The following is a 26184-nucleotide window of genomic DNA, read 5'->3' as shown; positions in this document are numbered from 1 at the left end:
GCTTAGGAGATGAAGCTGTGCCTTGCTGTTGAACTTGGTCTAAACCCAGACGAAACCATGAGTTATTAGTGAAAGCCTGATTGCTGGTAGTTTGACGCTGCAATTGTAATGTTAATAGGCAGGGAGAGAAGGATGCGGGAAGCAGGTGTGTGACTTCTGTGAACAGCGGCAGCACAGGCGTGTGTGACCCTAGGAATCCAGGGCACAGGAAAGCCTTTGCTTCTGATCCAGCCTATTGGTCTCACAGGAGCTTCCTAAAGGACGAGAACAACATGCTCATCTCCGCAGGATCCAGCAGTTCCGTGGTCCAGGTAAGCCTTGAGTCAAAGAACCAGCTGGAAGCAGCTGTCACTAATACGCAGCTGGAGGCCGGTCAGTTCCTTTATCTCCCGTTATTAACATCCATGTCAGCGTAACGCAAAAGACCGGCATTTATCACTTTCCTGGTGTGAAGCAGTGGCTAGATTTTATCTATGTGTCTTGTCACCCTGGAACTGAGTGTTGCTGTCAAGTGTGCTTGCCAGTCTTGATTGCTAATTTAAACTGCTAGTGAGGGCTCTCCTGGCAGAGAGCAGTGCTTGTGTGTGCATTTGGTGGCTCGCTTATGAAGAGGAGGCACTTGATGGTTTGTTAGAGAGAGGTCTCTGGTGATCATGGTCAGGGAGTGCTGGAGAGCGCCTCGCAAGGTTATAACGCCACGCTGCCGGCGTACGGTCAGAGGGGCTCAGGGAAGAGCCCATGAGCAACGATCGGATACGGTGCAAGCAGTTCCTGGGCAGTGATCAGGAAATGGGGCAGTTGCCCAGAACTGCTACTTTTACTCTCTTCCCATCTCCCATCACTGGTTTTTTCTTTCTTTCTCTGTCTGACTCCCTGCCTGTATTTTCTAACTCCTCCCTGTCTGTCCTACAGCCTGTTGCTATGGTCTCCTTTCTGTGTGGGACCCGTGTGAGCTGTGAGGCACCCGTGGGTTCCCTGAGGTGGAAGGCAGTCGAGTGAGCGGGGCTGCAGCACAGGGAGGGAGGGAGGGAGGGACAGACAGACACAGAGAGAGAGACAGAAGTGCCTGAGCTGTGCCATGTGCCTGGCAGTGCAGAGAGCAGGAACTGCGGTGAGTCCTGGGCCCCTGGGGTCATGTCACCCCTCTCCTGCATCCCAGTCCCTCCTGACACCCCCTTCCCTTTCCCTCTGAGGATTTGTGGTAGGATACATAGGTACATATCTATGTATGTGTGTATATGTTTATGATATTATACCTAGACATATACATAATACAAATATTATAATTTCAAAATATTTATTTGTAAAAAAATAAATCTATTCTTTATAAAAATAGAATCATATTATCTTAAACATAAAAAATACCTGTTTGTGGACGTAAGCCATCCCCAGCCCAGCTCAGCCACCCGTGGGGTGGGCAGGGGATGGGTTAACCCCCCACCCTCCCTCCCACTGAGCAAATGCCCGTAGGCAGAGAGAGGTGCTGCAAAGCCAACACCCAACTCTCTTAAGGAATTCAAGAAGAAACAGGGATGTGGGAGAGGGCTGGGGCTGGAGCAGCTGGGTGCTGGTCTCTGCCTCTGCATCTCTTCTGCATGTGGAAAGGAAAAGTCTTTTTCTATTCCCTGCCGGTGCTGGATTATGTGAGGTCTCCTGAGCTTATTCTTGACGTGGGAGCACCAAGAAACAGAAAAACAAAAGTTGTGGGGGAAGGAACCAAAGATGCTGGTGAGCGTTGCCTTTCCCCTTTCCTTTGCTCCTCGAAGCTTTCTTCTCCTGCCTTCCTGCATGGACCTGCTCGCCTCCTGTCTCTCCCTGCTGAGTATTTTCTCCCCCGGAGTGCCCCAGGTCCTCTGGATGAGCTTCTAACGGGGTCGCTTGGTCCTGCAGTCTTTGTCTTCCCAGTCATCGTGAAAACTGTCAGCATGGCATGGAAGCAGAGTGGAAAAGGTGCCTGCAGAGGTCTCGGGCGTGAGCTCACGGGGGCTCTTAGTGAGCACAAGCGGGTGCTGAGAGCCTGCCCTGCTGGAGGGCCTCACGCTGCGTTTGCAAGCTGTCCTGGCACTGCCCCTGAGCTGCCTGCACAAGTTGAAGAGTTGGCTGGTGCCAGTGGGAGGAGGTGGGACTGAATGGGGGGAGCAATGGCTTCTCCTTACAGGAAAGGCTTGTCCAGGTGGGACCCTAGTTGCCACCTGCTCTGGGCCGGTGCCTTTCAGCTGCACCATCCCTTGCTTGTTCTTGGCGAGTTGCTGCACACCGAGAGAGGCCAGAGAGCTTCTTCAAGCAGCGCACCCAGCTCGCTGCCATGCAAGTGCTTCTCCACTGACGTGCTCTTGTGACCCGTGAATTCTCACGGCTGCTTCTCTGTTTGGTACCCGCAGGTTCCGACCGAAGGCACCGTCTGCGGTTCAGAGCCGAGCTGCTTGGCCAAATCAGTTCTTAACCCTGTGATGGTCATAGCAGGAATGAGAGCCAGGGCACCCTTCTCCATGTGAACGTAGTTTCTTCTTCTCCTTCCAGCCTGAAAACCATGCGGGAAAGTGCTGGCCCTTGCTGGGAAGTCGGGGACAAGCCTTCATCAAGCTGTCTGTGCCAATCCTTCCCAGAGCAGTCACCATGGACCACGTTTCAGGACAACGTTCCCTGGAGACAGTATCGGCAGAGCTCCAAAGGACATGGCTGTCTACGTGAGTGGTTTCTCCAGAGTGGGGGGCTGGGTGTTGCACAGCGTTTCTAAGCCGGGGGTGAGTATGGGTCAAAGAGTCCAGCGGCCTCTGGCCTCCTCCTGGCTCGCAGAAGCAGCAAGCTCCTTGGAGCTGTATTGCGCTTCTGTCCAATATACTGTTCGAAAGGAAGGTTCTGGGGCATGATGGAACTCGGGGAGCCACAGGGAAGAGGAGGTGGCACAGCGCACTGTCCTAGCCCTTCTGGCTTTCAATCCCCGTGGGCATTTGTGACCCTCAGGTTACCCCCCTCCCCCTGGGAACATCTGCTCCTTCTCTGGGTGGCAGCCTAGACTCGCTGAGTAGGCAAGCGTGGCGTGCTACCTAGGTGCAGCTTCTTGTCTGCTCCTTCCGCTCGTCTTGCTTTGACTGCGTAGCTGAAATAAACCCGTGCTTCACCGACTGAAGTTAAGTCTTCCCACAGTGTGTGAGGTGCTCTGGTTTCTCCACCCCCGTGTTTCTCTTGGGCCTGAAGTAGGAACCTGAGGAGCAGGGAAGGCTCCTGGGACAGTTCACTTTCCAGGCAGTGCTGAATCACAGTCAGGCCTTGCAGCTGAAGGTACGGGGACAGAGAGGGAGGAGAACTGTAGGAGAGGAGGAGAAATGCGCTTGGCTGGGGAGAAGCTTCCCTGCCAAAGGGCTATAGGCAGCCCTGTCCTTGAGCGTGTGCCACGCTGGCCTTTCTTCTGCTTTAACTTCCGAACAGCGTGTGCCTGGAGGGCTGTTCTTTTTCTCTTTCCTTTTGGGTTTAAGCTTCAGTGCCTACAACCACCGCAGCTGAAGCTAAAACCACCTTGAGTGTCTGGACTGCAAGTGGCTACAAGTGGCCACATCCCGTAGAACACACTACTCCTGGCCTGCTGGTGAAAGACTCGAAATCCTGGCCTTTCTGAGGCCTCTGTTGCTGCTGGTAGCGAGCAGTGACAGGGAGGCCATTCTGCTTCAGTGCCTTTCTAGAGAAGGCAATGAGACATTATACTAACAGCACTGGGTCTTGTGACTGTGGAAGCAGGCTAGAAGACCTTGCCAAACTGTTTGCTGAAGCTTCTGGGAGCTGCTTCTTCCTTTACTCTTCTTGCAGCCAAATGAGGTAGAGCAGGATCACACTGTCTTGACCACGAGAGGTGCAAAGACCTCGCAGGGCAGCCAGAAGGAAGGTGTTGACCGAGGCCGTCACCGCGGCACTGCTCTGTCCTTAGTCAAATGCTAGAGAGGAAAAGGCAGCTCCGAAGAGGGGGGGACGGTTCTGGGCCGGTGGGTTATGGGTAGCCGTAGTCGTTGGCTATGTCCATGCTGGCCTCCTTCTGCACACAAACGTGCAGCTGCCCGGTGACACCTGCAGGGCCGCCCGCTCCCGCTCCTCCTGGGCCAGCGCCTTCACACGCTCCCGCTGGGGCCGCTGCTTGCGTGTGATGGGCACCGACTGCTCCTGCTCCTCCAGCGGGGTGGGCGCAGCCGTGAGCCCCCCCAGGGCCCGAAGGACAGCGGGGAGTCGTTGGGAGGTTGTGGCGGCATGTGCAGCTGCTGCGGCAGCCCCTCCCGTGGGGTTTGGCCTCCGTGGGCGACAAGCACAGCCCGCTCGGCTGCTGGGGTTTGGCGGCAGACCTGGTGCGTGCCTTGCTGCTCGATGGTGCCGCCGGTGCCGTGTCCTTCTTGCCGTCAGCGGGGGCTTGAGGCATCCAGTGCTGCGCTGGGTCTCGGGGCTGCCATCAAGGAATTGGGTTCCGGGTTGGGTGGTTGGGGCATCAGCCCCACCACCTTCACTGTGTGCCCCAGCAGGTGGAAACTGTGGCTGGAGTTGAGCAAGGGCACCCTCAGGATGATGCGGAGCGTCCTCAGCACCGGGTGGGGATGCTGCTCCTGGGGATGCCGGTTCCAGGCTGCGGTGGGGATGCCGGCAGCGGCGCAGGGTCAAGGCAGTGGGATCAGAGGTGGCACCCAGTGGGCCTAGGACTGGCCCCATCAGGGTGGGCAGAGGGGACTCCCGTGTCTCACTGGAGTGGTGAGCGTGTCTGCCCCGCCTTGCCCCTGCGCCCACTGCTCCGCGGCTTCATCCCGGGCCGGGGCCTCCTGGGGCCTCCCTGGGGTGCTGCAGGGGCGTGCGGCCCAGTGCTGCCGGGAGCTGCGGGGCCCGGCTGGGCCCTGACACCAGCTGTGCTGGCACCTGGCAATGCTGTGTGTTCCCTGGAACGTATCGCAGCCCCCGGGCAGCGGGGGGCTGTAGCTTCCAGCATGGGTCTGTGGGACTGGAGCAGTTGAGGGTCACAAGGCTGGGGTGGGGCGTGGGGTGGGAGTCCCAGAGCAGCAGTTCAAGGCCTCCATGCTGTGGTGTTTGAGTGGGACGGCTGCTTTAAATCTGTCCCCTCTGGTGCATGAAGGGCCTTTGCCCCTTGGTGTTGCCCTGGTTTCTAGGTTGCTTGGCGGGCACGCTGCTGATGTTGGACGCTCTGCGCTTGCTGCTTCCCGCCTGCAGCCCGCTGCTGCCTGCCCCGTGCCATCCCCATGCAGCTCTGCCTTTGTGGTTTGCCTGCTTGCTGCCCACCTCTCCCCACCTGGGCCCCACCCGGCAGGAGGTGACACCCGGCGGCAGCGGCAAGTGGGTCAAAACCACCCGGGGCTGCCTCCGCAGCGCCTCCTCCAGCAGCTGGGCCATGTGGGGCTGGTGACGCTGGGGGTGCACCTGGGCTCTGGCCAAGGGCGTCAGTAGTGGGGACTGCAGGACGCTGAGCAGGGGACTGTCCAGAGGAGCCTGCAGGGGATCGTTCTGGGGACTGTCCACAGGACTGTCCTCAGAAGTCTCCTCTGCAGTCTCCGGAGGAGCCTGCAGGGGATCGTTCTGGGGACTGTCCACCGGACTGACCTCAGAAGTCTCCTCTGCAGTCTCCGGAGGAGCCTGCAGGGGATCGTTCTGGGGACTGTCCACCGGACTGACCTCAGAAGTCTCCTCTGCAGTCTCCGGAGGAGCCTGCAGGGGATCGTTCTGGGGACTGTCCACAGGTCTGTCCTCAGAAGTCTCCTCTGCAGTCTCCGGAGAGCTCTCCTCGGAGATATCCAAGGGCAGCCAGGTGGGGAGGACTGCCGACACCCCGCCCTGGTTCCCCTTGGTGTCTTGCAAGGGGGAGGCCGGCACACCCCTAAAGGGGTCGGCATCCCCCAGCATCCCCGATTGCAGGCGGCGTTTGCACCAGCCGCCCTCCGCCTCGTACTCCAGGAGGTCAGGGTCTTCGCTGCAAGGAGGCAGTGGTGTCCAGGCTGTCGGGGAGATCGGCGAGGATATTTTCACCATCCACCAGCATCACTGCTGCCAACTTCTCCACCTCGCAGCCGCCCTCTGCCCTGTACTCCAAGAGGTGGGGGAGCTTGTTAAGTGAAGTTGTTAAGTCGAGGACATTGGGGATGGTGTCCCCGCCATCCACCAGCCCCGCCGCCACCAGTGGCTCCTTGGGGCAGCCGCCGTCCGCCACGTACCCACAGAGGTCAGGGTGCTCATCAAGGGCCTCGGCAGTCACGTTGGGGACACTGGTGGTCAGGGTGGTGTCCTCACTGTCCCCTAGCCCTGCCACCACCGCATGGTCCTGGGGGCAGGCGCTATCTGCCGTGTACATGGAGAAGTTGTGGAGGTCATCGAGGAAATCGGCGCTGATGAGGCTGTTGGGGAAATGAAGGCCATTAGGGATGGTGTCCTCGCTGTCCCCCAGCCCTGCTGCCACCACTTGCTGATGGGGGCAGCCGCCCTCTGCCACGTACTCGGAGAAGTCAGGGACCCGGCTGAGGAAGCTGGTGAAGTCGTCGACGTCGTCGACAGAGACCTCGCCGACCCCCAGCCCCGCCGCCGCTGCTGGCTCCTTGGGGCAGCCGCCCTCCGCCACGTACTCGGAGAGGTCAGGGAGCTCGTGGAGGAAGGCGGCGAGGCTGGGGCTGTCAGGCCCATCGGGGAGGCTGTCCTCGCTCTCCAAGGTGTTGAGCCAGGAGAGCACCAAGCTGGCCATGGTGTCCTCTGCCAGCTCAGGACAGGCCTCAGCGAAGGCCTGTGGCCCCTGCTCGGGCAGGTCGACGGGCTTCTCTGGGGCTGCCGGGGTGGTCTCCACTGCTGAAAAAGCAAAGAGATCCAACCCAAGCGCGGGGTGATGCAAGCTTTCCTTGGCACAGGGCAGCTACCCGCGGGCTCTGCCACCCCCCAGAGCTCACCTTTAGGCTCCATCCTGGTTCTGCAGGTTGGCAGAGCCAGGGCGGTCTGGTGGGGGCTGGCAGCAGGGACACTGTCCTCGATGGCCACCACTTCCTTCTTGAAGCCCTCTGATAGCTTCTGGGCGCTGCCGGGCAGGGTGTGGAGCACAGGGTGCTCCTGGACCCAAGGCTGAGCCGTGGGGCGGCACGGTGGTGGGTCGCCGGTGTGGGCAGGGGCACGCAGCAGGCAGGAGCCCGTGGGGTCCATGGGCTCTTGCTGGTCCAGGGTCCGTGGCCCCATCCCCCTCGGCTGGTGGGGCACCAGCGCCTGTGGCACCACCTGCTGTCCCCAGCCGTAGGCAGGGGGACAGGGAGCAGCCATGGTGGGGAGCGACACCCCATGGTTTAGCTGCACCCGGTGGGGGAGCTGCTCCCCATGGGGAAGCTGCACCCTACTGGGGAGCTGCACCCCACTGGGGAGCTGCAACCCAGCATGGAGCTGCATCCCATGGGGGAGAGGCACCCCAGCTGGAGCTGCACCCCAGCAGGGAGCTGTACCCCCATGGGCATCCGCACCCCAGCGGGGAGCTGCACCCCAGTGGGGAGCTGCATGCCTTTCAGGTGCTGTACCCCACTGAGGGAGCTGCACCCCAGTGGGGAGCTGCACCCACTGAGGGAGCTGTGCCACTGGGGGAGGTGGCACCCTGCTGGGGAGCTGCACCACCTGCCCCGGGGCCCCCAGGGGCCCTGGCACCGCCTGCCAGACGGTGGGCTGGGACAGCTGGTGGGTGACGGTGTGGAGCTGGGCAGGCTCACCAGACACTGCCAGCCCCGGGACAGAGGGCAGCACGTGGGCACTGACCGGTGCTGGCATGGCTGGGGTGGTGAAGCTCATGCTGGGCACCTGCGATGCCGTGGGCAGCCGGAGAGGGAACCTCTCTGTTGGGGGAAGCAAAGAGGGGTGGTGGGGTGAGGTATTGGTGGGCAGAGCCCGTTGGGGGGTTACCTGGAGGGCAGGAGCACCACGAGGAGCAGGAGCCTGATGCTGTACCTGCCTGGCGGTGGGTCAGTGTGGGGTTTGTTTGGGGCAAACACTGTTCTGGGGTTCTGTCCCCAGGGCGATCATTCCGCCAGCACCTGCCTGAGCCAGCCTTGCCAGGGCTGGATTTGTCATGCCTCAGCAACTGACCATCACCATGATTTCCCATCCTGCTGATGATTTTCTGTCCTCTGTGCTGATTTCTCATCCGGATGAGGGTTTCCCATCCCCGCCATGAATTCCCATCCCAACGATGATTTCTCATCCCAGTGATGGCTTCCCATGCCAACAATGATTTCTCAGCCCTGGGATGGTTTCCTATCCCAATGGTTTCCCATGCCCACAATTTCCCTCCCAAGCATGATTTTTGTGGAGAGGTGAATTTCCTTCCAAAGGGGAAGGGATGCAGCCGGTACAGGCGGCCCTGCGGTGCTGCCATGGGTGAGCTGCCCCATCCCCACCACTGGGGCGGGATGGGGCCCTTTTGGGGGTTGTTTTTGTGCTGCCCCTCTCTGCCCCAGGGTGGGGACAATGCTGCTCCCAGCCGTGGGGATACCTGGCGCTGGTGGTACCGGTACCTTGTGGCCATGCTGGGGAGCTCTCGGGCAAATCTGGCAACTGGCCTGTGCCAACCGAGGAGAGAGGCTGGGACGCAAAGTATAGCGGTACAGAGGCACCCTCACATTCGTGCCCTCGAGCTGTCCCGTTCAAACTGAGGCACCCCAGATGCAGTCTTACACGTGTTTTTAGACCGTTCAAGCATTCATCTCCAACGCTAGTTGACCGGTTGATACTTAACACACACGTGTGCACTGCTGTTTTGCAAAGCAACTCTAGTTCTGTGGTGTCGTCATCCGTCTGCTTGCTTTTTCTGAGAGCCGAGTTGCAGATCCTGCTTCCTGTACCTGGAGAGATTCCCTATTCGATGTGTTTGCTTTTCTTGCTTTTAGACTAAAGGCAGATACGCACTGTAGTGTAAACTTCTAATTTGTTCCCATCCCAGAAGAGTCTGATTGTCAGTGTTTGACTATTTCTTGCATTTGGGGAGAGGGGGCAGGAGATGGCAGGTATTCTTCTGCCCCAAATCTGGGGTTTTTGCATACTAGCCATAGAGGAAAGAGCAAGGGTGCCAGCTGGCGAGCCATGCAAAAAAGCAGTTTCCTTCATAAGTGATTGCGACTAGTTTCCTAAAGACAATGTCCGTTTCAGGCAAGAGCAAAAGAACAATATCCCAAACAGTATTGTGTTTGTGCAGGTATTATGAAGGAAGCGTTAATCCTTTCCAAACTTGAAACGCAGTAATCAGTTTCGCATGTTAGCAAATGTTAGTAGTTCTCTTTCTAAGATCTCTTTTCTGCCCTAAGCTGGTCTCTGTGCTCCAGGTTGTCATTCTGTATTCTGTGTTCCTCAGATTTACGGAGGAGAGAGAATCAGGTGCAGTGATTGAAATTACCGCTATTGAAATGCAATCCTGGCTACAGGATTGTTGCTGTCATTCATGTATTCATACAGCCCAGTAGTATGTCAGCTCCGCCGGCCTTATTTGAACGGTCGTGTTTTCCAGCCTTCTTAAAGATTTGCCTCTCCACCACATAACAATGAGTAGCCATTGTTAGCTTGTGGTTTTGCCATGTCTTTCTGGTGTTGGCTCTGAATAAATGAAGTACACTGGTGAGTTACAGCGTCTCTTGCACAAACACTACAGCAGCCTCCTGGTGCCCATGAAGCATCTGCAAGCAAAAAACCCTGAATTTATGTGGCTCTGCGTGCAAGCTTTGGGTGTATTGCTGCAGTAGTTGTTGCAGTGCTTTCAGGCCCTCCCCAGTAATTCTGGACACCACAGTGTTGCGCTTCTAAACGTGGCCTTGTTCTGGGGGTTAATTGAAATGGGTGTGCCTAGCGCTGTCTTGTCGATGCACGCTCCGTTTCTGGTTGGGCGGCACCCTCTCCTGGTATTGTAATGCTGCCCTAAATGAGAGGAGAGGTGCTGCTGTCGTCAAGGATCAGGTAAATAGCTGTATGCGGTTCAAGGCAAGAATGGCACTGCTGTTCTGACACGGAAAATGAACCAGGCAGATGAGCTTTCTGTTCCTTCAGCTGGAAACATTGCAGAAACCACTGTTAGAGTGGCTCCTGTTTGGGAGCGAGGAATGGAGGCTGTAGTGGTGGAGAGGCCTTCCAAAATGCGTTACTGGCCTTGGAGTGTGTTCCTCAAGGTAAGTGGATGAAGCAACCCTTGTGTGGTGATGTAAAGTATGTCCTTGTCCTTCCTCCCCTTCGGGAGGTGCGTGGCTGTAAGTGCGAGCCCGGTGGTGTTCTAGCAGTGGCAGGCAGCATGAGCCTTCCTCTTTGCCCCTAAATTCCACAGCAGCCTCCGAATTGCCCTCTGCTCATGGGGCACTTTGGATGGTGTATGAGTTGTTTGTCAACAATATCCGTGGTTGTATGTCTGATTCATCACGAGTAGAGCGCAGCTACAGATCAATGAGTGTGTGAAATCTCAGCAAGTTTTCAAATGTAATAACTACTCCCTAAAATACTGCAGCATTTTCCAGATTATCTTAAAGCAAATTCTGGCAATTGAGACCTTTCTGGGTTTTTTCACAGGGCTCCTAAATTGCGCCTAATCCTAGGAACTACTTTCAGGTGACGTTTCCACTCCTATTTTCAGTTGATACAGCACACGTAACAGATTTAGTATTTTGGCGCTGTGACGGCTAAGTATGGCAGATATCTGAGCACAGGGCTTGGGCTTCCACAAAGAAACACTGTTCTAAAGGTGCTGCTGCTGACATTTCTGTGACTTCTTTGTCAGGTCACTGATGTTTGTCACTCAAGTAAACTTGCACCTCAGAGTGTCTGGGCTATGGCTGTTCTTTCTTAGAACTTGAAGTACTGTGTCTGGTAGCTGTCTGTAATCCTGGGGATATACAGCCTGGTTAAAGGTACCTTCGAATTTTGATGGTTGGTTATTTAAGAACCCAAAACGGTAGCACAGACTTTGTATTTTTGATACTTCCGCAGCAGAGACAAAATACCTGAAGTCCCTGAAGGGGGGGATCACTGTCTGTGTATCCTCTTTCCTGGGCTTTTAGGACAGGAGCAGAGGTGAGGTTTTGGAGATAAGCACCTCTTCTCTGCCCTGGGTTCAGCACTGAGATTACAGACATTTTCTGTCCCTATTTTACAAGTCATCAGGTCTGTTCTCTGGGTGATGTGAGGGAGGAGAGGGGCCCTGTATATGGGAGAGAAAAGGCCGTTGCCCTAACAAAGGCAATAGGTAAAAAGGGACCTGAGAGGGCTCTAAAAGGATATGCTCTGAGAACAGCTATCCTCAGCCTTGGGATATGGAACATAGACTGTGCAGCAGCAAATAGAAAACTCAGACCTGATAAAACACTAGCACGTACCTCCCGCAGCAGCCCAGTGATGTTGTCCCTCTCTGTGTCACAGCACCCTGTCGTCTCCTCTGTAACAGTGACAAAAGTGAGATGAGTTCGTATTTCTGTGGGTTTACCTGGCCAATACTGTCCCACCCTCATATTTTTTCCTGTGTTGTCCAAATAACCTTACTGCGTTGAGGAAAATAATGAGAAGTGTGGTTAGGGACTGGAAACGGATGGGATGGAGTAAGGGAGGAAAAGAAATACCCATTTTAAGTGTGTTGTGTTTATTTTTATAATCCTGATGTGAATGCAGTCCTCGTCCCAGGTAATGTGCGTCTCTGTGCGTGTGCTGGCCCTGGTGCTCGCTCTCCACTCCGGTGTGTGGGGAGGCTTTGCTGGGCCTCTTCTTGCTAAAGTAGAGGGTGTGCCTGGGGTACCTGGAGCGGGAGGGCTGCCTGGGGAAGGCTGTGACACCCACAGATCACGCCTCTGGTCTTTTAAAATCAATCTGTGCCATTGCTGCTGTGCCCTGGAGCCGTTCCTGAAAGCTGCTGTGCGAGTTGCAGTTGGTGAATGCAGTCAGTCTGCGAATTTCAGTGGGTTTTCCCCTGTCAGCAGAGAGCCACGTGGAAAGGGGATGTCTCAGCCCACACTTGGTTTTCCTCGGGACTTTGGCAAGTAGTTATTTGTGTAAGAATTTGCCCCCAGAGTTGGGAGACGCGTGGAGGACAATATCCTCCTGCTAAGCAGAACTAGCTGTGCTGCAGGTGGCAGAAGGGCAGTGTTTCAAATCGCTCCTAAGCACGATGGCAGTCATTTGTGTTCAGCTCCTGAACAGTGGCTCCTGCCCAGCAGCAGGATTACAACAGGTAAGAATTATTTTTGTGTGGTTCAGTAGCTCACTACTGGGAAGATGCCAGATGGGGATCTGTAGCTGAGCCGTGGGGAACTCAGGTGGACGATGCTTCAGATTTGGTCCTCAACTGTCACCCGACACTGAGAAGTTACCTGGGATTTGATTGCTGTGAAGTCAGCATGGTCAGCAAATGTACTTCAGTGAAATTAAAAAGGGAGAAGAAAGTAGTCTTTGAGCAGAGACTCACAGTTTCTTCGGCAGTTCCGCCAGCTTTCAGGGATGGCTCTTGAGATGGAGGTCTGACCCCCTCTCTGCACTGGCATAGTGGCCCCCTTCATAGCAATAGTTGTCTGGTCGTGTTTGATTCCCCTGGTTTTAGCGTTTGTTCAATTACGGACAAAGCACTTTTTTTCTGTGCTATTGCTTCCATAAGTCAAGTCAAGCTCTGCAAATTTGGGTTTCAGGGTTCCAACAATGAGTTGATTTCCTTATCCCTTGAGGACGAATATCCCCATGCACACCCCAATGCACACTTTAACCTGTTGCGAGCGATAAATAACAGACGAAATCTGATGTGCTATAACTTGTTTACCCACAAAGCAAAGTGCAAGAGAGGCTCCAGCTAAAGGGAAGGTGAGGTATTAGGGACAGGGTAACAAGGCAGAGACCCCCCTCTCCCCCCGCTGCTGTGTTTGATTCTGGAGGACACGCTCCACATCCATGTGTTGTTTCAGAGGGTCTTCGTCTCTCTGTTGTTGTTTTATTTGTTGGTGTACCCTGCACTGTCTCCTGTTGTTGAAAATCCGACTGCTGGTGCTGCTTCTAAAGCAGAGTTGTGTCCTCTTCAATGAAACTTGCCAAGTCAGGTTGAACTGATGAAGCAATCGCTGGGTTGTTTTTTTTTCCCAGTAGTTTGCTGTTTGAAATGTCAGCAGTCTGTCTCAGAGGGCAAGTGTATTCCGATTCTCAAATCATCCTGCTGCAAATGCATGCACATCAAATACCGCTTCTTTGTGATGCCCGTAGGCCCAGTGCTCTTTCGCTGGCTTGAGAGCAGCAGGTAGCTCGGAAGCTCTGCAGCGCCAGGGAGGGATGGGGCCAGGCGGTGCTGGTAGGGGCACCCAGCCTGGCTGCCCACAAGCAAAGGCTGTTGGGGTTGAGCCGGCAACTGAGCCCCACACAGCCGCTTGCTCAGCCCCCCACCGGCAGGATGGGGAGAGCATCAGAAGGGCAAAAGTGAGAAAGCTCGTGGGTTGAGATAAGAACAGTTTAATAATTAAAATAAAACCATAATAACAACAGCAATAATGCAAAGAAAAGGAAAATAAGGAGAGAGAGGCGAAACCCGGGGCGGGGGGAAGGGGGAATGAACAACCCAGACACACGGCACGTGACGCGGCCGCTCAGCACCCGCCGACCCGCCGATGCCGGTCCCTGAGCAGCAGCCGCCCCTCTGTGCGCCCACTGCCCCGGGTAATAGGCTGGTCGTGGCGTCACATGGTACGGAATGAGCACCCCATTGGCCAGTCAGGGTCAGCTGTCTTGGCTGTGGCTCCGCCCCCCCGGCCCCTTGCCCACGGGGCAGAGCGTGGGAAGCTGGAAAGGTCCCTGGCTGCTTCGCCAGCTGCAGCGAAGAGGAGTGACCCTCTCCCAGCCAAAACCAGCGTGGTCGCCACCCCTTATTCCACACCGTTTTCGCCATGCCCAGGTCCCATACGATGCAACGCAACCTCACCAACCACCACCCCTCCCCTCCCCAGCCTTTGGCATCATACACAGACATCACTCCCTTCGTCTATGGCCCTTCCCTGTAAAATGTCCATAAAAACATCCACTTGTGTTTCTCAGGGCAGCTGCGGTGCCGGGTCCGACCCTGGCACAAGCAGAGGGACAGTCCCACGCGCTACCATCATGTCACCCCCAGGAGCTCCCCGCAGGGGCAGGGAAGGATGCTCCGGGGGTTGGGAGCAGCTCCCAGGACTTCGGACACCAGGCACGGCCACCCTGGTGCCACACGGGCGGTGTGTAAGCGTTGCCGCGCAGGTGGGGGTTTGTGCCTCGGTTTCCCCGTGGAGAATTGCTGTGTCGCTGCAGAGGGGGGTGATGGCACCCCCGTACCGGGGCTGGGTGTACAGCCAGGGCTGGGCTGCTGAGGTGTCCCCTACCCACAGGAGAGAGGGTCAGACAGAGCCCGGCGGTGCTGGAGGGAAACAAGGAGGCAGAAGGGGTTTTTTCTTCTCCATTTTTGTTTTTAATTTGTAAATAACTTTCCATGAAAAACGTTAAATTGCACACGTGTATCTGCAGTTCTTCAGTATCATATAGAGGCCCCAAAACAGGAAAATATCACAAAAACAACAAATAAAAAGAAGCATCAGCAATACAGATACCAACACCTACAGTGACCCCCCCCCAAAACCCGCAAGAGGCATGACCCTTGCTCCCCAGCCCCGGGACACTGTCCCCAGCCTACGTCAGCTAGTGAAAGGCAGAGAGGGTTTATGGTGGTCTAGACCCCTTGGCAACGGCAGCGAGGGGTTTGGGTAGAAAAAATACCAAAGCCAGTTGTGGGAGCGACCCCGTCCCCGCTGCTCCTCTCCTGTCGCGGACAATTCCGGGACCCTTGATGAAACCTGTTGCTGCTGCTGCAGGAATCCTCCCTTGCCTGGTCTTGGTTTACAGAACGATGAACACAAGCCTTTAAACAATGAAAATATAAACCAACTCCCAAACTGCATTTCCCCTAACCCCACTCTTAGGAAATTCTAGTGCTAAAAATACAGGTTCCTTTGAATATATAATCGATAATAGATTCTATAAAAACATCTAAAGAAGCAGACTTGCTGAATTTATAAACCTTTTGTTCTTCCCTAGGTAGAACCTCCCTAGGAGGGAGGTTGAACTCAGAGGATCTAGAAGGGACCTCTACGTACTTGCTAGCTAATTATCACACTATACCTATGACCTACCCTAGGCAGAAAATAGGAAAAAGAGAGAGAGAAACAGAGGGACGAAGGGGTAAGAAAATTGCACTTAGTCTGTCGAGCCCTAAGCCACCAGGATCTCATGTCTTGGATGGGATTTAGCGGGTGCTCTGTTAGCCCTGAAGGAACGTAGGCCGTGTCCATTGCCACGGGGAAAAAGAAAAAGACAATTCACATGTATTCCTTTAAAAGCAAAAAAATAAGCAGTGTTGTATTTCTTCTCCTGAGGAAACTCATGGACTAGAGACTTCTGACGTGGCCTTTAAAGCTCTATCAAGCTGTTCCTGTGGTGTTGGTTTTTTCTCCCCACGGTGTTTCTGTGAATAATCTTACAATGAAGCTGGTAAAAGTCCCTGTGAATGTCTCTGTCTCTAGAAACTCTTGTCCCTTGTAAGTCCCAGCAGCTCTGGGGGAGCATCCTACTAAAGCCTGTGCGGGCTTTGGAGAGTGACTGGCCCCTTATAAGAGGGACACCAGACTGCTCCAGTCGCTCACATCTGCTGGCAAAGAGCCGTCGCTGAGTTCAAACACCTCCTCCACGTTGCCGGAGTTGGAGAGGTAATCGTTTGCCCCTTGGTGCCAGGGGTGCTGCAGGAAGGCCGTGGCCATGAAGGTTTCATCCAAGTCCAGGTTGTCGTGGTTGGATTCGGTGAGGACGTGCTCCTGCCCCTGGGGAGAGGCGATGTGGTGCCCGTGTAGCATCAAGTCCAGGTCGCGTGTTATGGGGCTGATGGGAGGCGTGAGCTCCAGGTCCCCAAAAGTGGAGAAGTCTCCATTCAGGGTGGTGTTGAGGATGGCTTCCCAGTCAAGGCTGCCTTTCAGTGATGCCAGCTCAGTCTGCTCTTCCTGGGTCAGCAAGGCAGGGTTGGAAAGCCGAGGCGCCTTGGCCGTTTGCTCGGGCAAGGGCTGCTTGCGCTTGTGCCCTGCTTTGCCATCCGCTAGGTTCCAGTTCTGGTCACCGGTGACTTCTTCAAACTCTTTCAGCAGCTGCTGTAACTCCACGCTGACGTTGAGGCTGTTACTGGAGGCGCAAGCTGAAGTGGCCGGGCTGGCGACGCTCTGTGCTTCTTGCTGGGCTCTGTCGGTGACAGCTGGGTGGATCTGCACCGGGGGCATCCTCCGCTTTTTGAAGGCACCACTCTTGAGCCGGTCGGCGTATTGGGGGTCAAGCTTCCAAAACCCACCTTTCCCTCGCTCGCCCTTCTCCCGGGGCACCTTGATGAAGCCCTTGTTCAAGGAGAGGTTGTGTCGGATGGAGTTCTAGACCCAAAACAGGAAAAAAACCAAGGCTGAACCTCCATTATCTTTGAAAGGTCGTGGAGGACAGGAGAGGTGCCCGAGGACTGGAGGAAAGCAAATGTCACTCTAATCCTCAAAAAGGGGAAGAAGGAGGACCCGGGAAACCATAGGCCAGGCAGCCTCAGTCGAGTGGTTCTGAAGCCCTGAATGTGCCTGGAGTGATGTGACTAATTCGAAAGGAAACTCAGCTATTGGGTAAATGCCCCAGCGTTGGACTCCACAAAGCTAAGACTGGATTAAGAGATTGGATATGGTAGAGGTGGGTGGTTTTTTTTGTAATGTTGCCTAGATACCTTTATGCTTATTTATCCATAACCCGTAGTGCTGAAGAGGAAAACCAAGGCTTGAACACTTAGAGCTGTTGAAAAACATGCGCACACCCACACCGCACCCCCCCGCCACCCCCAAAACCCCTCCTCCGGGCTGAAGCCCGGGTGTGTTGGCTCCTTTCCAAAGCACTCAGCTCCCACAGGGATATCTCCATCATCTCCCCCCAGAGTAGGTGGCATGACCTTTCCAGGCTGTCTTCATGTATGGGAATGAGGAGAGGGGATGAGAACACAGCCAAGAAGAGACCAAACCGAAGAGAGAAGAGACCTAAAAAAGTAGAGAAGAGACCAAAAAGAGAGAGGGAGGCAAGGGAAGCAATAAGAAAAAAAGAAAAAAAAAAGGAGAAAAAACAAAAATGAAAAAAAATTAAAAAAGAGTAAAGAATAAATAAAAAAGAAGAAAAAATAAATAGAAGAGAAAAAAGAAAAAAGAAAAAAGAAAAAGGAGAAATAAAAAGTAGAAAAAATAAGAAAAGAAAAAAGAATAAAGAATAATAATAAGACAAAAGAATAAAGAAAAAAGGAAAAAAGAAGAACAGAAAGCACTGGGCTGCCAGAGGCGCTGGCGACCGCCCTGCGCAGGGAGAAGGTGGGCAGCACCCGGGCAGGGGGTTTGCAGCGCCGTCGCCCTGCCCTGCCCGGGCGAGCACCGCTGCCGGGATCGCTGGTGTGCTGCGGGCGCGGGCTGCAAATAACCCGAGCAGAGGGACGAGCCTCCCGGGTCCCTCCTGCCCTGCCACAGCCGAGAAAGCCCCCCGTGCCGGAGGTCCCGTCGTGTGCCGGAGGAGGGCAGCGAGCCAAGGTGGCTGGGAAAAGCCCCTGTGCTTCAGGCTGTCCCCAGAGCTGGTGAGCGTGGGGGAGCTGGCCCCTGCCCCCCGAGGGCACGCTTGTGCTGGCTGGGGACAGCAGCCCTATTTGACCTCTCTTGGGTTTCCCTCTGAGGCCTCACCGGCTCGTCACAGTGATGGAGCCTCCTTTGCCTGTCCCGGGGTCAGGAGACCTGCCCTCTGCCCTGCTTGGAAAGCAGCAGCATTTCTGCTCTGGACCTCCGCAGCGAGGGATTTGCGCAACAATCTGCCTGGGGGTCGGCTCCGTCCCTCTCCTACACCTGCTCCTCAGCCCCCAGAGGCACTCGGCCTGGCGATTTCATGTGTGCTCACCCCCGAGGGACTCAGGACCCCACGAGAGCGCCAGGAAGGTGGAGCTGGGCACAGAGACGCCTTCGCCCCAGCGCCAAGAGGAGCCGGAGGGACCAGCAGACCAGTGGGTACCTCCCCGCTCCCAACACGGCCCCGGGCTCTCCCCTAGAATGGCTCCTTCCCTCCGCCGCCCTCATGGCCGTGGCATTTCTGCACACCCAAGCTCTTTCCCGTTACAGCCCTTCCCCGCCGGCTGCCGGCATCGCTCTCCTGCCAGAGGGATCCAGCATCCCCGCGGGATCTTGCCTTGCACCGTGGGGGCTGTGGAAAGCCCTCCCCAGCCCCGTGGGGAGAGGGGAGAAGGCAAGAAGTCTCCAAATCTCGTACCTGCCAGTTGGGATTGGCGTGTCGGAAGTAGCAGAAGTTGTCAGTAATCCACTTGTAGATGGCGGAGAGGGTGATTTTGGGCTTCTGGCTGGCTTCCATCGCCATGCAGATGAGGGTGGCGTAGGAGTAGGGTGGCTTGATGTGTGGGTTGGTCTTGTAGTCGATGTCCTGCGTGAGCTGAGGGTGCGCGGCCGTGGGGTGGTGCGCCGTCCTCAAGGTGGAGGAGGAGATGGGCTTGCAGGGAGTGTGGGGCATGCCCATGCGTGCTGGGTCGGCGGCCGGGGGCGAGCACGGCGCGGCAGAGCTGGGGATGCTGTGACAGTCCTGGGGGTCCGGGTCACTGGGGCAGCAGGAGGACTTGCCCATGCAGGCGCTGATCGAGAAGTCCTGCAGCCACATGAGGCTGGTCAGGCTGTCGTCCAGGTCGTCTGAGTCCCCCACGCTGCCCTCCGGCCCTCCGTCCTTTCCTGCCTGCAGGCAGCGCAGCCACCCCTCAGCCATGCCTCGGCACTTCGGCAGCTCCTGCTTTCACGGGGTGCACGTGAAGGGAAGGGAGGGGATGGGGCAGATCCTGCAACAGCAACAGGGAGAGGGTTGAAGCTCCCTGAAGCGCAGCTGCTCTCCGGCACCCGGGCAGGGCTGGCCCTGGGTGCTCCGGGTGCCGCTGGGCGAGACCCATCCCCAGGGTGCTGCGCACCGGAGCCACAACACCTCCCCGGGGTGCTTGAGCAGCCCCAAACTCAGGGAAATTCCCTCAAACCCCTGTGCCACGGTGTCACCCAGACCCCAGCGGGCCAGTGCTGCCCAACAAGCCTTCAGCCAAAGTAAGAAAGAAAAAAACCAGCCAAACCCCCCTCAAACAGCCAAAATCCAGCCCTGCCATCCCGCAAAGCAAGAATGATTCTCCCACCTGCTGCTAGCAGGACAAAATCTCAGGCTACACCACCTCGCCAAAATATCTTAACGTTCCCCTCCTGCTACCAGCTTCCCTTGGTTTCCTGCTCTTTCTGCCTCTCCCTTCACCTAGCGGCCCTAAAACAACCCGGGGAGGGGGCACAGGCCCAGCCCAAGCACACCCTTACTCAGCGAGAGCCGGTGGATCCAGGCGTCCGTTATTCCCGGGCTGGGGCTGTGGTGTCCGGCTTCGCTGCCGGGCTGTGAGCCCAAACTCCCGTGTCTTTGGGCGAGGAGAGGCCCCCGAGGCCGAGGAGCCCAGCACCGGCTGCACTGGGGCAGCTGGGGCCGAGGGTTCCGTCATTCGAATGATGCTGCGACCAACAGTCAGGGGGTGTGGGCGGAGCGGAATCACCCGCTCTGCTCCCTCAAAACAGGCTTTTCCCCCCAGAATAAGGCTCAGCGGGGCGACAGCTTGTTTGGATGCCTGATCCCCAGTGTCACCACCCAGCCCTTGCACATTCCTGTGCCCCCGGTAAGGGAGAGCCCAGAAACCCTCACGGCAGTGGTTGGGGGGAGCGGCGGAGGGAATGCAAATAACAACAAAAATAACAATAACACAGCTCCTGGCCCTGCTGTTGGTCCTCGCATGGCCATGGGGAGGTGGAGGGGACCTGCCAGTTTGGGCTGAGACTCGGCTATTTGAGGGACGGAGCCCCGGGGTGGGGATGGGCAGGGTTGAGGTACGCGGGGAGGTGGCAGGGAGGATGCGGGATCCCACCGTACCCCACACCCAGTGCCAAATCCATCCCCAGCAATCCCAAACCCCACATCCTGGTGCCCCCGTGGGGCTGGTGCAGGGGCAGCCCCAGCCCTTCCCTCCTGCCTGGGACCCCCCTCCACTTGTGACCCTGAGGAGCCCACAGTGACCAGGGCAAAGCTGAAGGGGGGAGGGGGGCTGGTAGAGCCCCAGATTCAAGGATGGGGCCTGCCTTTATTTAATTAGAAGGATTACAGACACATGTCTCTCTAAGAACTCCCCAAGCCCCACCACTGCCCGCCCAAGGGCTTTAACAGAGACCAGGGAGGGACCCCCAGCACCCCAACCGAGGGGGCCAAGAGCAGCCATGAAAGCCAAGGGAAGCCGTTTGCTTTCCCCTTACACTGTAAGGCCTGCCCTTTGCGGGGTGGGGGGCTTCGGGGTGTCTCCGGGAAGGTTTAACCACCAGGCACTCCTCCTGCCCACTGCCCCACGGGGGAAGGACCCCTGAGAGCAAGGGGCAGGGGGGCGGCCAGACCCGCTCTCGGGGGCTGCTGCTGCCACCAGTGGTGCGGACAACAAGGGCTTTTCCTGCCAGGACCCCCGGGGGTTTGGGCCAGACGAGCTGGGAGGGTCAAACCCTCTCCCCAGCACACAGGCAGAGTCCCCTCTGCTCGCGCCCTTCCCCAGCGGCCGCAGGCTGGGAGCTGGCGGGTGCTGGGACCAGCCGTGGAGGAGGGAGGAGGCGACTCCCAGGGGAGCGGGAATCTCTATCTCCCTTTTCAGCAGACCGACAGCCAGAAACCAACCCCAACCCTCAGTTTGCTGCCCTTCTAACAAGTCACCTCCCTCGGGAGCAGGGCCTGCCTCTGCAAAAACACACCTGAAGGCAGCAAGAGCTCGAGGGTTTTCCAGAGCAGCCTGCAGCAAAGCACTTCAGGCCTCAGCGCTCCCATCCCCACCCTCCCCCTGCGCAGGGTGGGGCTGTCTGCGAGCAACCCACTTGCCGCAAGGTGCTTCCCCCCACCACGCATCAGCCCCTCCATTAAAACCAAATTATAACCCCCCCTTACAGCCCTCCTCACCTTCAAGGCATCAGCTCCCAGCACGAGGTTTCTTCCCTGGCGCTGGAGGGATTTCTCTTCAGCGCTCCTCTTCTCCCCTTCCCCTCCAGGAAAGGTCCCCTCTGGGTGTCCTCATCCGTCCCCGCAGTGCCGGGGCCCCGGCGCCTGTGCCCACTGCCCGGCCACCCGCACCCCGCACCAGGAAGCTGCCGCTACCCCCGGCCAGGCTCTCCCTGCAGAGGTTTCGTTTGCATTTGCACCTTCTCCATCCTGGCAGGGCTCGGAGGAGGCAGGATTTAGGATGGGTCGGTAATGCGGGTTGAAAGGGACATTGGGAAGTGTTTAGGAGACTTGAAGCAGCTGGGCTGGTTTTGGGGAGGTGCAGGGGGACGGGTGGGTGGATGCTCCCAGCCAGAAAGGGTTTCCACCCACCGAGCCCCCAAGACCCCGACTGCCCTCGCCTTGTAACCACAGAATGACTCTGGACACTTTGTTGACATAAGATACCCTTTATTAAACGCGCTCTTCAAATCCAAAACACGCTCAAAGCAAAGCCGTAAGCAGCAATCTGGTTTCCTTCCTTCAATCCCTGGCGGGTGGATCCCTGGAACAAGGGGCTGCCCTGCGAGGCAAGGGGCCGTTGCTTTTCACGCCACGCTGCCGGCACTGGCAGCTCCTGCCCACCCCTCGTCCCTGCTGGGTGGCCGAGGGCAGCGCTGGCATCACCCACGCCAAAATCCCGTCTCTCCTGAGCCACGGCGGAGGATGCTCGTGGCTTTGCTCGCAGCACGCTGCATGGGCACAGCCTCGTCCCGGCTCCTCTCCATCGCCGTGCGCTCGCCGGCAGCCACGGCCCCTCTGAGCAAGCGTCAGGTGCCCGCACGCAGCCAACCCGCTCTGCAGCTGCCCCCTGAGCTTGCTGGGCCACTCCTGCAGCCTTGGGGACACACAGCTCGGAGCGGCCAGAAAACCCTCCTGGTCGCCTCCCAGGACCTGCCTGTCCTGCCCCAACCCGCCCCGACCACAAGCACTGTTGCAGCCCTACACCGGGGGGCCTGGCCAGGCCTGGAGAGCTCTCCTTGTCCCCTTTGAAACCACGAGGAAGGTTGGGCTTTGGTAGACAAGCCACCGCTGGAGCATCAGACTGATGTTCCCTTCCCTGGACACCATCCAGCGACACCGTCCCCCCGCCCCGCTCTGCCCCACCGCCGGGCCCCATGGCCGCCTCCCTGGGGCTGCCCAGGTCCTGGAGCCCTGGTGGAGCTGGGAGGAGGAGGAGGAGGAGGGGGAGAGAGGGACAGAGCGGCAGAGAGGGGTGGGACAGGGCAGTGGGGGGGCCCCCACGCGCCAACTGCCCCCGTTAATACACCGGTCATGGTGTCACGTGGTATGGAATGATCATCCCATTGGCCAATCAGGGTCAGCTGCCCCGGCCGTGGCCCCGCCCCTCCCAGCCCCCTGCCCACACGGCAGAGCGCGGGAAGCTGGAAAGGTCCCTGACCACCGCAGTGAGGAGAATTAACCCCTTCTCACCCAAAACCAGCGCAGTCTCCAGCCCTTATTCCCTACCATTCACACCATGCCCAGGTCTACACCATGTCAGAGCCTACATCAGGCTTGCAAAAGAGACAGCCTATGGGCCAGGCCAACCTGCCAAGACGTTCATGTTAGCTACCACACTGTGCACAAGTGCTCTTTGCCCCAGCGCGCCCCCACAGATCTGGTGAGGAATCTAGTAGAGAGGAAGATGAGGGCAGGGAAAGCCTGCTCTCCCCTTCCTACTAAGTGCTCCTCTGCCTGATGACTCGCTCGCTCAGCATTTCGCTTGGAGCCTGCCTGGGTGAAGATGGGTTCTTCATCACAAATGTTGCATCTCTCAGGGAAATCCTTCAGAGGAGAGAGAAAGGTTGGTGCCCTGCAAATGGGAAACCTCTGAAGGAGGGGGGTGAAGTCACTGCGGTGGGATAAAGCAGAGAGAAGGTGGTGGGTGTCACGAGCTAAAGGTGACTGAGGTGTTGCAGCAACAAGAGGGCAGTCCCAGAGGAGTCAATTGGGCACCTGTAGCACAAGGCAAAGGCTACAGGGGTGAAGATCTGCTTTGAGAGGCTGCAGCAAAGCCGACCGATGAAGGGAAAATACAGGGAAGTCATCGGGTAGAGCTGCCAACAGCAATTGTTTGCTGCAGCTCACTGCCTTGGAAGCAAATGATCAGGTATAGTCCCGCAAGCGGATGTTCGCAGACACTCGCATCCGAGTGAGACACCCCCGTCGTCAGGTCCTGCACGGAACCTAATGCTTTGAGAGACTGACGGGGGAGAAGGTTGTTCTGAGGGAACGATGCTTCCTTTTCTCCGTTCTGTCCTCTTTTCCAAGGTAATCAGGGATCAAAACCCGAACTCAGGACCACGCAGGCAGTTGCACTCATTGATGAGAGAGAAGGAACAGCTTTCCCCGACTTTCTCTTCCTGCTCCTAGAGCAGCGCTCTCTTCCTTTCTAGACATTCAGGCCCTGATCGTGCTTCAACGGGAGACAACGGTGGGTTTACAGTCCCAAGAGGAGACCTAAAACATCACCATTTGCATAAAACTGGCAGGATACAGTTGCAGTTACACGTGTGGATGGGCAGGAAGAGCATAAAATGGTCCCTGACACCAAAAGCAGCGCCATGGAAAGCTTAGGAAAGGTCCATCTCTTGACATTCTCCATAAAGATACAGTAAAAGCTCACCTCCTTCTGGAAGCCGCTGCACGTCACATGAACAACACCAGAGCTCAGCAGGCACGTGCCATCTGCAGAGACAATGAACGTTGGACAACATTCCATACTCTCACCGTGATGGTGGCACCAGTTTACATTTTTTTCATCACAACCTCTGGAAAGGTACAACCAAGTACCCATTTTCTTCATCACATCACTTACAACCTCTTTTAGAAAAACGATGACTGAGTGTAGAGATTTTCCCTCTGGGGCTATCGAGGTACTGCGCTTTGAGCTTCAGCCCAGAGTCATTTCATTTGATCACCAGCACCACCTCACGGGCTGCGTTACAGAAGCACCCAACCCCCAGACCCAGCCGCCTGTCAGGCAGGTGTCACAACAGCACACACTTGGTCAGTACAACGTCACCAGAGTTGGGTGGGTGGGGGGTTGGGGTGTTTCGGTTTGGTTGGGTTTTTTGCGTGACAAACAGTGAACAGGAGAACCAATAAATGGCATTTGAGCTCAGTTTAAGCTTATCACTATTCAAAGCCGTGTAATACCTACCAAAATTATAGGTGCTTGGGTGAAAACACAGCTCAGGTTGTGGATAAGAAGGAGGAACTCTCCAGCTTAGGCTGCGCTCCTGCACCACAACATCCAGAAGGAGGTTTGGAGCAGTCGTGCTTGTTACAGCGTCCAGTGACCACAGTGCAAAATAGGGGCAGTCCTGAAGGGATTCTTCTGGCCTGAAAGAAAACAAGCGCAGAAGCTAAACGCCGACTTTCCAATGAATTATGGGGAGGGATACTGAAAACAGCTTCATAAAAACCTACCTTAGTGAGCCTGGCTTTTGAGCCTGATACCAGCAGTCAAAGTCAAATACACCCAAATAAGTAGATGGTTTTCCCTGGCCGCGTGTATTCACTTGCCAGCTGAAGACTGAGACACTGGTGCCAGGAGATATGACTGGAAAAGGCAAGACATTGTTTCTTATTGGTATAAAAACCAACATATCTGATATTTTTAAAACACCACTTTCTATTTTGGCTTCATTCTGTTACACCACTCATGAAACACAACACTTTGCTAAGAATCATTTTAAACATTTACACCATAGCATCACCTCTGTGATAGGTTTCAGTCATGCTGCCCCCCTTTTCAAGTTCAGATTGTATCCATCCTAAGCCAAATCAAATACACAATTATTAGCTAATCAAGTTTTCTATAGAGTAAGAGTTGATCAAGAGGTTTAGGAAAAAAAGAAATAAAACAAGCCCAACAAGTTAGCCTACACAGATACTGAAGACTTTCAGGCTGTGGGTATGGAACAGCATTCATTGCTCAGATTCCAAAGCCATTTCGTTTAGAATCACCAAACACGGGCATCAGGAACAAACCTTCATCAACGCTGTCTTCTCTGTCAATGCAGTTGGGAAAGGTTTCTATAGCCTGACAGCTGAGTAGTTTGGCCTTGCTGCCCTGCCCTCGCAAGGGAAAGGCTCCGCCCGCCAGATCCAAACTGTACTTTTCAACACAGGATGCCAAACGCTGCAGAAAAAATCACAGGAGAGAGAAGGGTCATTCTGAGAGAAAAGCAGACATTACACCTCAGTAGGAAAGAATGTCTATGTCTACTAGAACCTGCATATTGTACTGTATCTCTCCCAGGCGCTTAATCTGATGGCAAAGAGAAACTACAGCTGACACGCAAGAGAACTGAGTGTCAAACCGTAACGGGTAAGTTTGGCCGTAAAAGCTTTGCACATTTTCAAAACTGAGCATTTCCCTCACAATATTGGTTCTAAATGTGTTTTGCAGAATTCCCTGCACCATCCCGGTTTCTTCACAAACCTACGTACTTAGCTAGAAAGGGAGATCTGAAATAATGCCATACATAGGCATGCAAAGCGCTTTGTTCCATGACTTGATCACAGAACTGATGAAGTTAGAGGAGTCACGGCCTTCCAGCAGCCAAAGCTCTCTTGCAAGGCATTATCTATAGGCACACACCGCTAGAGTGAAAGCCCATCCCTCGGGAGTAGCCATGAGAACTTCTTACTGAGTCACACTCTTCTCTCAAACCACGTCAGCTCCTGCCAGCTCCTCCTCTCACCTCCTCAGGGACTGATGGGTGAAATATGCCTCCCTGCCTTCACCAAGTGCAGCCAACAGCAAAACAACCCGGCGGACATGGCATGCACGTGGGCAAGGCGTTTAGGATCACAAATCCCTACAGAGTCAGCAAACTGAGACCTACAGAAACTCCAGCAGGATTGTGTGGAACCTCTGAGACCACCATTTGCTAAGCAAGCATTGACTGAAATACTGTCTTTCCAAATACAGCACTTGGTCAAATGCTCTACCCTACGACACATGGGTATTACTCAGCCCTCAGCCCCACCACCCTCCTCCTTCTCCCACATCTGGCCATCTCTGAGGCCACCGCCCCCCCGCGC

At 56.0% G+C, this 26184-nt stretch overlaps 1 protein-coding gene and 1 long non-coding RNA gene across 3 annotated transcripts; one reads left to right on the top strand and one right to left on the bottom strand.

Moving 5' to 3' along the window:
• The first annotated feature begins 1004 nt into the window (after positions 1-1004).
• On the top strand, positions 1005-25463 carry LOC142051441 (uncharacterized). 2 transcript variants are annotated; one of them, XR_012658477.1, is made up of 3 exons: positions 1005-1111; positions 2521-2687; positions 25397-25463. It is a non-coding gene; the product is annotated as an uncharacterized LOC142051441 (long non-coding RNA). The 2 variants fall into 2 exon arrangements; XR_012658476.1 differs by lacking the exon at positions 25397-25463 and adding an exon at positions 21138-21514 and having other exon boundaries at positions 1007-1111.
• LOC142051446 (forkhead box protein J1-like) lies at positions 15568-18826 on the bottom strand. Its single transcript, XM_075080575.1, has 2 exons — positions 18310-18826; positions 15568-16415 (listed from the first exon to the last, which is right to left on the bottom strand). The coding sequence occupies exons 1-2, from the start codon at positions 18808-18810 to the stop codon at positions 15615-15617; spliced, it is 1302 nt and encodes a 433-aa protein (XP_074936676.1). The 5' UTR covers positions 18811-18826; the 3' UTR covers positions 15568-15614.
• Positions 25464-26184: the final 721 nt, after the last annotated feature.

The sequence above is a fragment of the Phalacrocorax aristotelis genome, unplaced genomic scaffold (genome assembly GCF_949628215.1).
Source record: "Phalacrocorax aristotelis unplaced genomic scaffold, bGulAri2.1 scaffold_34, whole genome shotgun sequence".
Lineage (NCBI taxonomy): Eukaryota > Metazoa > Chordata > Aves > Suliformes > Phalacrocoracidae > Phalacrocorax > Phalacrocorax aristotelis.
Note: the sequence above shows the minus strand (reverse complement) of the source record. Positions and strands in the feature narration are given on the sequence as shown.